A 14,975-nucleotide genomic window follows, 5' to 3' on the forward strand; every position below is an offset into this window, starting at 1 on the left:
CAGGCCTTGCGGCCAGGCCGGGGGCATCTGGAAGGTAAATGGAACTGTTAGGACGGCGGCGCCCTGGGCTACCTGGCCTTGCGACCAGGCCGGAGGCTCCGCGGAGGTAGATGGCTCTCCTGGGGATGCGGCGCCCGGAAACGCTAGGCCCTGCGACCAGGCCGGAGGCTCCTCCTTCTTCGCCACGCTCCGGGTCACGACGCGTGACGTCACCGGGGTCGCGACGGCGGCTTCCGGTCGGGGCCTAGTCGGTGGCGGTGTCATGGCGGTCTCGGGTACGGCCGGGGGACCTTCGGGCTCTGCGACGGGGAGCTGGGGCAGGTAAGCGGTCTTCCGGTATGGGGTATAGGCGTCCCCCTTACCTGCTGCCATGCGTCTCGCTCCCTCTTCTGCGCCGTCTCCGGCCTTGGGTCCTCCCGCGTCATCCGCAGAGGCAGTCGATGTCTTCTTCCAAGGGAGCGGGCTCCGTGGACGGGTTCCAGCTTGCTGGGCCATCTCCCGGCCCCACTCCGCCAGGATCTCCCTCTGCACTCGGGCCATCCTTCCCGCGAGGCCCTCCAGGGCACTCCGCGCGCACTCCCGGTCTCGGGGAAGCTGCGCCAGGATCTCCGCTAAGCCTAGCGGGGTTGTTGACTCTAGCAGGCTCCTGACCATCGGGTCGGTGCTGCTCTGCTCGGCTTCCGGCAGGCTCCTGGCCAGCGGGCCGGTGCTGCTCTGCTCTCCTCCTTCTTCCTTCTGCAGGCTCCTGGCCAGCGGGCCGGTGCTGCTCTGCTGCCGCTCCATTCCCGGGTCTACTCTTTCTCTCCTCGACTCCGGGTGCTCTTGCTCTAGACACCTTGCCTCCGGGTGCGCTCGTTCTAGACTCCTCCAAGCGACACCCATCTTTTCTCTTTTCTTTCGTCTCCTCCTACTTCGAGGGCGGTCCCGGGGCAACTCGGTGACTGTCAGCTCCAGGGGTAGTTCTTTCACGCTGACAGACACCTCCAGCATCACAGTCTCTGTTGGTGGGGGCGGTTTCCACTTTTGGCGCCATTTTCTGTCCTGGCCCACGATGGGAGGTGGCCTCTTGCCCTCCTTTGGCACGCCCATAATGGCGTCCGCTGCTCTTCCAAGGCGGGAAATCTGCGGTTTTGGCGGGAAGCGTCGCCCAGTGGCGGGAAACTCTGCAGATGGCGGGAACAAGCTGGAAATGGCGGACAATCGGCGGGAAACGACTGGTGATGGAGTCCGATGGCGTGGACCCTCCGGAACCGGCAGGAGTCTTCTTTCTGAGGTAAACTTGCACTTTTCTTCAGGCACGCAGTACCCGGGTGTTGCGGGCACGTAATCCTGCCGACTACGCCAAAGTTGACGCGCCCCCTGGGACATATTCCTTTTTGAGGGGAATACCCGGCACCGGATCAGATGGGGGGGGTTGTAGTCTCCGAGCGGCTGTGACCCGGTCCCGTGCCCAGGGCGTCAAGCTCAGTGTTATGTGGCAGTCTTTACTGATGTTATTAAAGTTCGTTGTGTCGACTACGCCACCCGTTGTGATGCGGTCACTGTGGCCGCCGCTGCTGCAGGGTCCGCTGAGGCTGATGGTGGGTGCGCAGCTTGGTGGGATAACCCCCAACGGGAGGGGTATAGCCTCAGAGGGGACAGGCGCAGAGGATGGGGGTTGTGGTGGTGCGGTGCAGCCGGTAATGATGACAGACTCGGGTTGTGCAGTTAAGGGTCTTTACTTACTGCAGATGTTCCTGGTCACTCTAGCTCCAAGTGACCTCCCGAGCCGTGCTGCGTCCACCAGGTCCTGGATCCAGCCAACCCCCAAACAAGTCCGGAGCGTGGCCCTGAGCTCTCCCTCTGTCCTTTCTTCAGCCGTCCCCACCAGTGATTCACCTAAATCCAGCTCCCTCGGGCCTTCTGTTGGGCAACCTTTGGCCTAAGGTTCCCTGACCCTCCATGTGGTGTGCCTTCAGGGTGAATATAGTGGGTGACCGTGACAGACACTGCCCACGGTCTCCGGTCTCTGGCTGGGGAATGTCTTTGCCCCCACCAGCTTGGGTTCCGGTACCCTTCTGCTGACTCCTCACCCGGTGTTCTTATTTGGGTTCTTGGGTCCCTTCTTTGTCCCCCTCTGGGTCTTTCTGCACTCCACTCTCTCTCCAGGGCTGTTGTTTCTTTCTCTCTCTTGCTGCAGGCTTGTCCTCTGCATCTGACTTCCTCTCTGCGTCTGACCCTGATCTTTGATGGTGCCCACCTTATATACACCCTCTATGTGTGAGCTCAGGTGACCAGCACCCAATGAGCTCCTATCACTACCCAGACTGCTCCCCCTATCTGCCCCTACACTACATGGGATGTTCCTCCCCCCTCCCACTCCAGCCAGGAACAGGCTCGGTCGCACCTGCACATTTCTAAGTGGGAGTGCCGTCGGCCTGCTCCTCTGGAATGGGATGTATGTAGTGCATGCAGTCTATCTGAGCCCAGTTCCACACTCCATCCTTACCCGGGAGTGGAATATCACACCTCTGGGTCGAGGTGCAATACCCCTGTAGCAGCCGAATCCTCAGGGTGCTACACAAGTGTCGGAGCAAAATCAGCAATACAAGTCAATGGGTCCGTGAAAAAATGTACTCATTTTCACGGACTGTCAGAAAGGAGAAAGTGGAGAAAGTTTTTTTGTTGTTGTTTTTTTTACGTGAAAAATTTTGTGCACTTTGTTGGTGAATTATCAGGTCTGTTCTCGGGCGGAAGACTGGTGGGATTCATATAGTCAAATTGCAGGTATTGTGATATTCACGGCAGTTCGGAACAATTCTAAATTAGAACAAAAATAAGGCAATAATCTGATTGTTTAGTAGTTCTTCAATAGTTGTTATTCAGTTCCATAAACTTTTTAAGAGTTTTTGGGGACCATAATACCGATGGTCTGTCCCTAGGATAAGTTATATACCGTATTTAAAAAATGACAGTAGGATTCGCTGCTAGATGGGTGGTCACTTTTGCTGTAAAAATTATCTTTTACAAATTTTGTGTGTTATATGGTAATTATGATTTTTTTTTTTTTGCATAATTTAGGCATTTTTTAAATGCCCACATAGGAGGTGTTAGGTCCAGTCGCACGCATTATTACAGATTAATACTTTACAATATTTTATTTTTCTGTCCATATTTGCACAGTCTGACGACATGGCACATTTGTTGCTGAGTCTCAGGGGATATAAAACATGAAAAGAAAATGAAATGCAAATCACCCGGAGCAGACAATGATTTCTTATGAGAGTCCTTCCTGCACACTGAGCACAGCGTGAATGGAGCCTAGATAAACAGCACATATCCATTCAGAGAAGTACCGTAGTCCCTAACATTTCGGCTCAAGTGCTAAATTAGAATACACCCTTCTACTCTTCATCCCGTGAAGTAAAATCATTCAATTTACACTCCGGTTGCCCCCACAAAGGACCATTTTTGACACCTCTTCACTCTGAATATAGTGATGGAGACGTATCACAATCAATGGAACAGAAAAGTGAAGATGTTGTTCGGTTTGGGGTAAAACAACTTAAAAACCCATCTTCGGAGCATATTTTGTCTGATTCTATCTTTTCTCTGTTTATCTTCAGAGCTTGGCCACTTTACTCATCACTTCTCAGATAATTAACCAGTTTGTGGAGGCTTTACTTCCTTACTGGATGCAGAAGAGGTGCAATAAACAAATCAGAAAGAAAGTTAAAACGTTGAAAGTGGACACAGATTTCTCTTTGTTGGAGCAAGTTCACCTTGAAAAACAAATGGATACATATCTGGTAAGTACCGCAACTATTGAAACCATCATACTGTATTTACACAGTGTACTTAATTAACATCTCAAAGGGGTTGTCCTCTATTTCACAAATTATATTTTAATAGGCCTGGGGTGATTTAAGGAAAAAAATATATATTCACGTCCCAAGACAGCGCCACTCTTCTGTCCCCCTGCTGCATCACTTGGTGGTCTGATGGCATCAACATCCTGAGGGGGCATCATGTCACCGCTGGAATCAGCAGGAACTGATTGGTTGCCTGCCTTCTCATTCTAAAGCCAGATACAAGGGCCACACACCTGTTGGTAGCAGAAGACTCAGTGGAGAGTGTGGATGCAGAGGAGCGGCACCAGTCCAGGAGGTGACCACAGGTTTTTTTTGTTTTTTTTTAAAACTTCCCAGGGCCCATTAAATATAACTTTTAAAGAAAGGGACAACCCATAAAGTGTGTAGTGTTAAAATTATATGTGCCTTCATTATAGTTGTTTTTCTAAACCCCTTGAAGTAACGTTTTTGCCGCGGTTTGTGCTTGTGCTGCTTTTCAGGCTTGTGCTGCTTTTCAGGCTTGTGCTGCGGCTCGGGCTTGTGCTGCGGCTCGGGCTTGTGCTGCGGCTCGGGCTTGTGCTGCGGTTCGGGCTTGTGCTGCGGTTCGGGCTTGTGCTGCGGTTCGGGCTTGTGCTGCGGTTCGGGCTTGTGCTGCGGCTCAGGCTTGTGCTGCGCTTCGTGCTTGTGCTGCAGTGCGTGTTTGTGCTGCGGTTCGGGCTTGTGCTGCGGCTCCGGCTTGTGCTGCGCTGCATGTTTGTGCTGCGGTTCGGGCTTGTGCTGCGCTGCGTGCTTGTGCTGCGGTTCGGGCTTGTGCTGCGGTTCGGGCTTGTGCTGCGGTTCGGGCTTGTGCTGCGCTGCGTGCTTGTGCTGCGGTTCGGGCTTGTGCTGCGGTTCGGGCTTGTGCTGCGGCTCGGGCTTGTGCTGCGGCTCGGGCTTGTGCTGCGGTTCGTGCTTGTGCTGCACTTCGTGCTTGTGCTGCCCTTCGTGTTTGTGCTGCGCTGCGTGTTTGTGCTGCGCTGCGTGTTTGTGCTGCGGTTCGGGCTTGTGCTGCGGTTCGGGCTTGTGCTGCGGCTCGGGCTTGTGCGGCGGCTCGGGCTTGTGCGGCGGCTCGGGCTTGTGCTGCGGCTCGGGCTTGTGCTGCGGCTCGGGCTTGTGCTGCGGGTCGGGCTTGTGCTGCGGCTCGGCACTTGTGCTGCGGTTCGGGCTTGTGCTGCGGCTCGGGTTTGTGCTGCGGCTCGGGTTTGTGCTGCGGCGCGTGTTTGTGCTGCGGCGCGTGTTTGTGCTGCGGTTCTGGCTTGTGCTGCGGCTCGGGCTTGTGCTGCGGCTCGTGTTTGTGCTGCGGTTGGGGCTTGTGTTGCGGTTCGGGCTTGTGCTGCGCTTCGTGCTTGTGCTGCGGTGCGTGTTTGTGCTGCGGTTCGAGCTTGTGCTGCGGTTCGGGTTTGTGCTGCGGCTCGGGCTTGTGCTGCGGCTCGGGCTTGTGCTGCGGCTCGGGCTTGTGCTGCGGCTCGGGCTTGCGCTGCGGCTCGGCACTTCTGCTGCGGTTCGGGCTTGTGCTGCGGCGTGGGCTTGTGCTGCGGCTCGGGCTTGTGCTGCGGCTCGGGCTTGTGCTGCGGCTCGGGCTTGTGCTGCGGTTGGGGCTTGTGCTGCGGCTCGGGCTTGTGCTGCGGTTCGGGCTTGTGCTGCGGCTCGGGCTTGTGCTGCGGCTCGGGCTTGTGCTGCGCTTCGTGCTTGTGCTGCGGTGGGTGCTTGTGCTGCGGCTCGGGCTTGTGCTGCGGCTCGGGCTTGTGCTGCGGCTTGGGCTTGTGCTGCGGTTGGGGCTTGTGCTGCGGCTCCGGCTTGTGCTGCGCTTCGTGCTTGTGCTGCAGTTCGGGCTTGTGCTGCGGCTCCGGCTTAGAATAGAATCATAGAATCATAGAATGGTAGAGTTGGAAGGGACCTCCTGGGTCATCTGGTCCAACCCCCTGCTCAAAGCAGGTTTCACTAAATCATCTCAGACAGATGTCTGTCCAGCCTCTGTTTGAAGACGTCCATTGAAGGGGAACTCACCACCTCTCGTGGAAGCCTGTTCCACTCATTAATCACCCTAACTGTCAAAAAGTTTTTTCTAATATCTAATCTGTGTCTCCTCCCATTTAGTTTCATCCCATTGCTTCTAGTCTTTCCTTGTGCAAATGAGAATAAAGATGATCCTTCTACAATGTGACAGCCCTTGACATATTTGTATACAGCTATTAAGTCTCCTTTCAGTCTTCTTTTTTGCAAGCTAAACATTCCCAAATCCTGCAACCGTTCCTCATAGGACATGGTTTGCAGACCAGTCACCATTCTGGTCGCTCTTCTCTGAACTTGCTCCAGTTTGTCTATGTCTTTTTTAAAATGTGGTGCCCAAAACTGTACACAGTATTCCAGATGAGGTCTGACCAAAGAGGAGTAAAGACCGATAATGACTTCACGTGATCTAGACTGTATGCTTCTGTTAATACATCCCAGAATTGTATTTGCCTTTTTTGCTGCTGCATCACACTGTTGACTCATGTTCAGTCTATGATCTATTAGTATACCTAAGTCTTTTTCACATGTACTGTTGCTTAGCTCTATTCCTCCCATTCTGTATATGCTTTTTTCATTTTTATTGCCCAGATGTAGTACTTTGCATTTTTCCCTGTTAAAAACCATTCTGTTGGTTGCTGCCCACTGCTCCAGTTTATTTAGGTCTTTTTGAATCCTCTCTCTCTCTTCTCTAGTATTAGCTATCCCTCCTAGCTTTGTGTCATCAGCAAATTTAATCAGTTTACCCTCAATTCCTTCATCTAAATCATTGATAAAGATGTTGAACAATACAGGTCCCAGGACGGAGCCCTGTGGTACCCCACTTGAGACATTCATCCAGCTGGATGTGAAGCCATTTACAACCACCCTTTGAGTCCGATCACTAAGCCAGTTATGAATCCACCTAACAGTTGCCTGGTCCATTGCATACTTGGTCATTTTTTCAGTAAGGATGGTGTGAGATACTTTGTCAAATGCTTTGCTGAAGTCAAGATATACTATATCTACAGCATTTCCCTGATCCACCCAGTCAGTGATTCTGTCATAGAAGAAAATTAAGTTAGTCTGACATGACTTGTTAGTTACAAACCCATGCTGACTCTGGTTAATCACTTCATTCTTATCCAGGTACTTACATACATGTTGTTTAATAATTTGTTCAAAGATCTTTCCTGGTATAGAAGTCAGACTCACCGGCCTATAGTTCCCTGGGTCCACCTTCTTCCCCTTTTTGAAGATAGGAACAACATTTGCTCTTCTCCAGTCTTCTGGGACTTCTCCTGTTCTCCAAGAATTTTCAAAGATTATGGAGAGTGGTTCTAAAATTTCTTCTACGATCTCCTTCAGTACTCTGGGGTGTAATTCATCTGGACCTGGAGACTTGAACTCATTTATGTTAGCTAAATATTCCCTCACAATCTTTCTGTTTACAGATAACTTGGATTCCTCTATTCCTTTAAAAGGACAGTGAAGATCAGTTGATGTTACATTTTCTTTCTGAGAGAAAACAGATGCAAAATAGGAATTAAAAAGTTCGGCCTTCTCAACATCCTCTCTTACCATTTCTCCATTTTCATCCTGTAAAAATCCTATAGCATCTTTGACTTTTCTTTTACTTTTGACATACCCCCAAAATCCTTTTTTATTGCTTTTGACATCTCTTGCAAGCCTTAATTCATTGTCCGCTTTAGCTAACCTGATACGTGCCCTGCAGGATCTGCAGACTGCATTATAATCTTCTTTAGATATGCCTCCCTCTTTCCATTTAATAAACATTTCTTTCTTTCTTTTTAGCATGTGTTTAAGTTCTGTGTTCATCCATCCTGGTTTCCTTAAATGCTTCCCATTCTTCCTACTTTTCGGGATTGTTAACGATTGTGCTTTGAGAATCTCATTTTTAAAAATTTCCCATCCTTCCTGGACATTTTTGTCCTTAAGGACATCCAGCCATTGGATCCCTCCTATTCTCTTTCTGAGTCTCTTAAAATCTGCCTTTCTAAAATCTAACCTTGAAGTTTGAGTCTTCACATGTCTTCCTCCTCTAGTTATCCAAAATTCTATAATAGCATGATCGCTGCCTCTTAGGGTCCCAGCCACCTTTACCTCCTCAACCATTTCCTCCCTGTTTATAAGGATTAGATCCAAAGTAGCAGATCCCCTTGTTTTCTCCCCTACCTTTTGGAAGATAAAGTTGTCAGCAAGAGAGGATAAGAATTTGCTTGACCTGTTAGTTTTACTTGAGAGAGATTCCCAACAAATGTCTGGATAGTTGAAATCTCCCATGACCACTACGTCATATTTTTTGGAGAACTTGGTCATTTGATACATAAAGAGTTCATCCATATCTTCAGCTTGCCCAGGTGGCCTGTAGTAAATGCCTACAATGGTGTCCTTTCCGTTGTTCTCTCCTTGTATTCTTACCCAAACAGTTTCCACAGAACTCCCAGTCTCTGAAGCTTCAATCTCTGTGCAGATATACGCTTTTCTAACATACAATGCGACACCTCCTCCTCGTTTATCAAGTCTGTTTCTTGCTAATAAGTTGTATCCTTTTAGCCTTTTATTCCAATCATGTGTATCGTCCCACCAAGTTTCAGTGATTCCAATGACATCATATTTCTTTTCCTGCATTAGTAGTTCCAATTCTCCTTGTTTGTTGCCCATGCTTTGTGCATTTGTATAAAAACATTTTAGTTTGTGATTGGTTTCTCTTCCTCCCATATTTTTATTATTTAAATTGTTTTGTCTTTGTTCTTCCTTTCCACTTCCAGTAGCAGAGATCTCAATAGTATTTGTCAGCTGTATGGCTTTTTCTGGCCTTTTGCTTCCCTTCCCAGGGCTTGTGCAGCGCTTCGTGCTTGTGCTGCGGCTCGGGCTTGTGCTGCGCTTCGTGCTTGTGCTGCGGCTCGGGCTTGTGCTGCGCTTCGTGCTTGTGCTGCGGCTCGGGCTTGTGCTGCGGCTCGGGCTTGTGCTGCGGCTCGGGCTTGTGCTGCGGTTGGGGCTTGTGCTGCGACTCCGGCTTGTGCTGCGCTTCGTGCTTGTGCTGCGGTTCGGGCTTGTGCTGCGGCTCCGGCTTGTGCTGCGCTTCGTGCTTGCGCTGCGGTTCGGGCTTGCGCTGCGGCTCGGGCTTGCGCTGCGGCTCGGGCTTGCGCTGCGGCTCGGGCTTGTGCTGCGGCTCGGGCTTGAGCTGCGGCGCGTGCTTGTGCTGCGGCGCGTGTTTGTGCTGCGGCTCGGGCTTGTGCTGCGGCTCGGGCTTGTGCTGCGGCTCGGGCTTGTGCTGCGGCTCGGGCTTGTGCTGCGGCTCGGGCTTGTGCTGCGGCTCGGGTTTGTGCTGCGGCTCGGGCTTGTGCTGCGGCTCGGGCTTGTGCTGCGCTTCGGGCTTGTGCTGCGCTTCGAGCTTGTGCTGCGGCTCGGGCTTGTGCTGCGGCTCGGGCTTGTGCTGCGGCTCGGGCTTGTGCTGCGGCTCGGGCTTGTGCTGCGGCTCGGGCTTGTGCTGCGGCTCGGGCTTGTGCTGCGGCTCGGGCTTGTGCTGCGCTTCGGGCTTGTGCTGCGGCGCGTGTTTGTGCTGCGGCTCGGGCTTGTGCTGCGGCTCGAGCTTGTGCTGCGGCTCGGGCTTGTGCTGCGGCTCGGGCTTGTGCTGCGGCTCGGGCTTGTGCTGCGGCTCGGGCTTGTGCTGCGCTTCGGGCTTGTGCTGCGCTTCGGGCTTGTGCTGCGCTTCGGGCTTGTGCTGCGGCTCGGGCTTGTGCTGCGGCTCGGGCTTGTGCTGCGGCTCGGGCTTGTGCTGCGGCTCGGGCTTGTGCTGCGGCTCGGGCTTGTGCTGCGGTGCGTGTTTGTGCTGCGGCTCGGGCTTGTGCTGCGGCTCGGGCTTGTGCTGCGGTGCGTGTTTGTGCTGCGGCTCGGGCTTGTGCTGCGCTTCGTGCTTGTGCTGCGATTCGTGCTTGTGCTGCGCTTCGTGCTTGTGCTGCGGTTCGGGCTTGTGCTGCGGCTCGGGCTTGTGCTGCGGTTCGGGCTTGTGCTGCGGCTCGGGCTTGTGCTGCGGCTCGGGCTTGTGCTGCGGCTCGGGCTTGTGCTGCGGCTCGGGCTTGTGCTGCGGCTCGGGCTTGTGCTGCAGCTCGGGCTTGTGCTGCGGCTCGGGCTTGTGCTGCGGCTCGGGCTTGTGCTGCGGCTCGGGCTTGTGCTGCGGCTCGGGCTTGTGCTGCGCTTCGGGCTTGTGCTGCGGTTCGGGCTTGTGCTGCGGCTCGGGCTTGTGCTGCGGCTCGGGCTTGTGCTGCGGCTCGGGCTTGTGCTGCGGCTCGGGCTTGTGCTGCGGCTCGGGCTTGTGCTGCGGCTCGGGCTTGTGCTGCGGCTCGGGCTTGTGCTGCGGCTCGGGCTTGTGCTGCGGCTCGGGCTTGTGCTGCGGCTCGGGCTTGTGCTGCGGCTCGGGCTTGTGCTGCGGTGCGTGTTTGTGCTGCGGCTCGGGCTTGTGCTGCGGCGCGTGTTTGTGCTGCGGCTCGGGCTTGTGCTGCGGCTCGGGCTTGTGCTGCGCTTCGTGCTTGTGCTGCGGTTCGTGCTTGTGCTGCGGTTCGTGCTTGTGCTGCGGTTCGGGCTTGCGCTGCGGCTCGGGCTTGCGCTGCGGCTCGGGCTTGCGCTGCGGCTCGGGCTTGCGCTGCGGCTCGGGCTTGTGCTGCGGCTCGGGCTTGTGCTGCGGCTCGGGCTTGTGCTGCGGCTCGGGCTTGTGCTGCGGCTCGGGCTTGTGCTGCGGTGCGTGTTTGTGCTGCGGCTCGGGCTTGTGCTGCGGCGCGTGTTTGTGCTGCGGCTCGGGCTTGTGCTGCGGCTCGGGCTTGTGCTGCGCTTCGTGCTTGTGCTGCGGTTCGTGCTTGTGCTGCGGTTCGTGCTTGTGCTGCGGTTCGGGCTTGCGCTGCGGCTCGGGCTTGCGCTGCGGCTCGGGCTTGCGCTGCGGCTCGGGCTTGCGCTGCGGCTCGGGCTTGCGCTGCGGCTCGGGTTTGCGCTGCGGTTCGGGCTTGCGCTGCGGTTCGGGCTTGTGCTGCGCTGCGTGCTTGTGCTGCGCTGCGTGCTTGTGCTGCGGTTCGGGCTTGTGCTGCGGTTCGGGCTTGTGCTGCGGTTCGGGCTTGTGCTGCGGCTCGGGCTTGTGCTGCGGCTCAGGCTTGTGCTGCGGTTCGTGCTTGTGCTGCACTTCGTGCTTGTGCTGCCCTTCGTGTTTGTGCTGCGCTGCGTGTTTGTGCTGCGCTGCGTGTTTGTGCTGCGGTTCGAGCTTGTGCTGCGGTTCGGGTTTGTGCTGCGGCTCGGGCTTGTGCTGCGGCTCGGGCTTGTGCTGCGGCTCGGGCTTGCGCTGCGGCTCGGGCTTGCGCTGCGGCTCGGGCTTGCGCTGCGGCTCGGGCTTGCGCTGCGGCTCGGGCTTGCGCTGCGGCTCGGGCTTGCGCTGCGGTTCGGGCTTGCGCTGCGGTTCGGGCTTGCGCTGCGGTTCGGGCTTGCGCTGCGGCTCGGGCTTGTGCTGCGCTTCGTGCTTGTGCTGCGGTGCGTGTTTGTGCTGCGGTTCGGGCTTGTGCTGCGGCTCCGGCTTGTGCTGCGCTGCATGTTTGTGCTGCGGTTCGGGCTTGTGCTACGGTTCGGGCTTGTGCTGCGGTTCGGGCTTGTGCTGCGCTGCGTGCTTGTGCTGCGCTGCGTGCTTGTGCTGCGGTTCGGGCTTGTGCTGCGGTTCGGGCTTGTGCTGCGGTTCGGGCTTGTGCTGCGGCTCGGGCTTGTGCTGCGGCTCGGGCTTGTGCTGCGGTTCGTGCTTGTGCTGCGGTTCGTGCTTGTGCTGCACTTCGTGCTTGTGCTGCCCTTCGTGTTTGTGCTGCGCTGCGTGTTTGTGCTGCGCTGCGTGTTTGTGCTGCGGTTCGAGCTTGTGCTGCGGTTCGGGTTTGTGCTGCGGCTCGGGCTTGTGCTGCGGCTCGGGCTTGTGCTGCGGCTCGGGCTTGTGCTGCGGCTCGGGCTTGTGCTGCGCTTCGTGCTTGTGCTGTGGTGCGTGCTTGTGCTGCGGCTCGTGCTTGTGCTGCGGCTCGGGCTTGTGCTGCGGCTCGGGCTTGTGCTGCGGCTCGGGCTTGTGCTGCGGTTGGGGCTTGTGCTGCGCTTCGTGCTTGTGCTGCGGTGCGTGTTTGTGCTGCGGTTCGAGCTTGTGCTGCGGTTCGGGCTTGTGCTGCGGCTCGGGCTTGTGCTGCGGCTCGGGCTTGTGCTGCGGCTCGGGCTTGTGCTGCGGCTCGGGCTTGTGCTGCGGCTCGGGCTTGTGCTGCGGTGCGTGCTTGTGCTGCGGCTCGGGCTTGTGCTGCGGCTCGGGCTTGTGCTGCGGCTCGGGCTTGTGCTGCGGCTCGGGCTTGTGCTGCGGCTCGGGCTTGTGCTGCGATTGGGGCTTGTGCTGCGCTTCGTGCTTGTGCTGCGGTGCGTGTTTGTGCTGCGGTTCGAGCTTGTGCTGCGGCTCGGGCTTGTGCTGCGGCTCGGGCTTGTGCTGCGCTTCGTGCTTGTGCTGCGGTGCGTGCTTGTGCTGCGGCTCGGGCTTGTGCTGCGGCTCGGGCTTGTGCTGCGGCTCGGGCTTGTGCTGCGGTTGGGGCTTGTGCTGCGGCTCCGGCTTGTGCTGCGCTTCGTGCTTGTGCTGCGGTTCGGGCTTGTGCTGCGGCTCCGGCTTGTGCTGCGCTTCGTGCTTGTGCTGCGGCTCGGGCTTGTGCTGCGCTTCGTGCTTGTGCTGCGGCTCGGGCTTGTGCTGCGCTTCGTGCTTGTGCTGCGGTGCGTGCTTGTGCTGCGGCTCGGGCTTGTGCTGCGGCTCGGGCTTGTGCTGCGGCTCGGGCTTGTGCTGCGGCTCGGGCTTGTGCTGCGGCTGGGGCTTGTGCTGCGCTTCGTGCTTGTGCTGCGGTTCGGGCTTGTGCTGCGGCTCCGGCTTGTGCTGCGCTTCGTGCTTGTGCTGCGCTTCGTACTTGTGCTGCGGCTCGGGCTTGTGCTGCGGCTCGGGCTTGTGCTGCGACTCCGGCTTGTGCTGCGACTCCGGCTTGTGCTGCGCTTCGGGCTTGTGCTGCGCTTCGTGCTTGTGCTGCGCTTCGGGCTTGTGCTGCGGCTCCGGCTTGTACTGCGCTTCGTGCTTGTGCTGCGGCTCGGGCTTGCGCTGCGGCTCGGGCTTGTGCTGCGGCTCGGGCTTGCGCTGCGGCTTGGCATTTGTGCTGCGGCTCGGGCTTGTGCTGCGGCGCGTGCTTGTGCTGCGGCGCGTGTTTGTGCTGCGGCTCGGGCTTGTGCTGCGGCTCGGGCTTGTGCTGCGCTTCGTGCTTGTGCTGCGGTTCGGGCTTGTGCTGCGGCTCGGGCTTGTGCTGCGGCTCGGGCTTGTGCTGCGGCTCGGGCTTGTGCTGCGGCTCGGGCTTGTGCTGCGCTTCGGGCTTGTGCTGCGCTTCGGGCTTGTGCTGCGGTTCGGGCTTGTGCTGCGGTTCGGGCTTGTGCTGCGGCTCGGGCTTGTGCTGCGGCTCGGGCTTGTGCTGCGGCTCGGGCTTGTGCTGCGGCTCGGGCTTGTGCTGCGGCTCGGGCTTGCGCTGCGGCTCGGGCTTGCGCTGCTGCTCGGGCTTGCGCTGCGGCTCGGGCTTGCGCTGCGGCTCGGGCTTGCGCTGTGGCTCGGGCTTGCGCTGCGGTTCGGGCTTGCGCTGCGGCGCGTGTTTGTGCTGCGGCTCGGGCTTGTGCTGCGGCTCGGGCTTGTGCTGCGGCTCGGGCTTGTGCTGCGGCTCGGGCTTGTGCTGCGGTGCGTGTTTGTGCTGCGGCTCCGGCTTGTGCTGCGGCTCCGGCTTGTGCTGCGCTTCGTGCTTGTGCTGCGATTCGTGCTTGTGCTGCGCTTCGTGCTTGTGCTGCGCTTCGTGCTTGTGCTGCGGTTCGGGCTTGTGCTGCGGCTCGGGCTTGAGCTGCGGCTCGGGCTTGAGCTGCGGCTCGGGCTTGTGCTGCGGTTCGGGCTTGTGCTGCGGCTCGGGCTTGTGCTGCGGCTCGGGCTTGTGCTGCGGCTCGGGCTTGTGCTGCGGCTCGGGCTTGTGCTGCGGTTGGGGCTTGTGCTGCGGCTCGGGCTTGTGCTGCGGCTCGGGCTTGTGCTGCGGCTCGGGCTTGTGCTGCGGCTCGGGCTTGTGCTGCGCTTCGGGCTTGTGCTGCGGTTCGGGCTTGTGCTGCGGCTCGGGCTTGTGCTGCGGCTCGGGCTTGTGCTGCGGCTCGGGCTTGTGCTGCGGCTCGGGCTTGTGCTGCGGCTCGGGCTTGTGCTGCGGCTCGGGCTTGTGCTGCGGCTCGGGCTTGTGCTGCGGCTCGGGCTTGTGCTGCGGCTCGGGCTTGTGCTGCGGCTCGGGCTTGTGCTGCGGCTCGGGCTTGTGCTGCGGCTCGGGCTTGTGCTGCGGCGCGTGTTTGTGCTGCGGCTCGGGCTTGTGCTGCGGCTCGGGCTTGTGCTGCGGTTCGGGCTTGCGCTGCGGCTCGGGCTTGCGCTGCGGCTCGGGCTTGCGCTGCGGCTCGGGCTTGCGCTGCGGCTCGGGCTTGCGCTGCGGTTCGGGCTTGCGCTGCGGTTCGGGCTTGCGCTGCGGCTCGGGCTTGTGCTGCGCTTCGTGCTTGTGCTGCAGTGCGTGTTTGTGCTGCGGTTCGGGCTTGTGCTGCGGCTCCGGCTTGTGCTGCGCTGCATGTTTGTGCTGCGGTTCGGGCTTGTGCTGCGGTTCGGGCTTGTGCTGCGGTTCGGGCTTGTGCTGCGCTGCGTGCTTGTGCTGCGCTGCGTGCTTGTGCTGCGGTTCGGGCTTGTGCTGCGGTTCGGGCTTGTGCTGCGGTTCGGGCTTGTGCTGCGGCTCGGGCTTGTGCTGCGGCTCAGGCTTGTGCTGCGGTTCGTGCTTGTGCTGCACTTCGTGCTTGTGCTGCCCTTCGTGTTTGTGCTGCGCTGCGTGTTTGTGCTGCGGTTCGAGCTTGTGCTGCGGTTCGGGTTTGTGCTGCGGCTCGGGCTTGTGCTGCGGCTCGGGCTTGTGCTGCGGCTCGGGCTTGTGCTGCGCTTCGTGCTTGTGCTGCGCTTCGGGCTTGTGCTGCGGCTCGGGCTTGTGCTGCGGCTCGGGCTTGTGCGGCGGCTCGGGCTTGTGCGGC

The 14,975-nt window shown here is 58.0% G+C and overlaps 1 protein-coding gene across 1 annotated transcript in view; it reads left to right on the forward strand.

Moving 5' to 3' along the window:
- Positions 1–14,975, forward strand: part of ANO10 (anoctamin 10) — a 353,685-nt gene that overhangs the window by 79,766 nt on the left and 258,944 nt on the right. The window contains exon 9 of the mRNA XM_073678048.1: positions 3,606–3,788. Within this exon, the coding sequence (XP_073534149.1) occupies positions 3,606–3,788 (183 nt within the window). The remainder of the gene's footprint in view (positions 1–3,605; positions 3,789–14,975) is intronic.

Source organism: Phyllobates terribilis, unplaced genomic scaffold, assembly GCF_046119375.1.
Source record: "Phyllobates terribilis strain yellow unplaced genomic scaffold, ASM4611937v1 Scaffold_4__5_contigs__length_816908805, whole genome shotgun sequence".
Lineage (NCBI taxonomy): Eukaryota > Metazoa > Chordata > Amphibia > Anura > Dendrobatidae > Phyllobates > Phyllobates terribilis.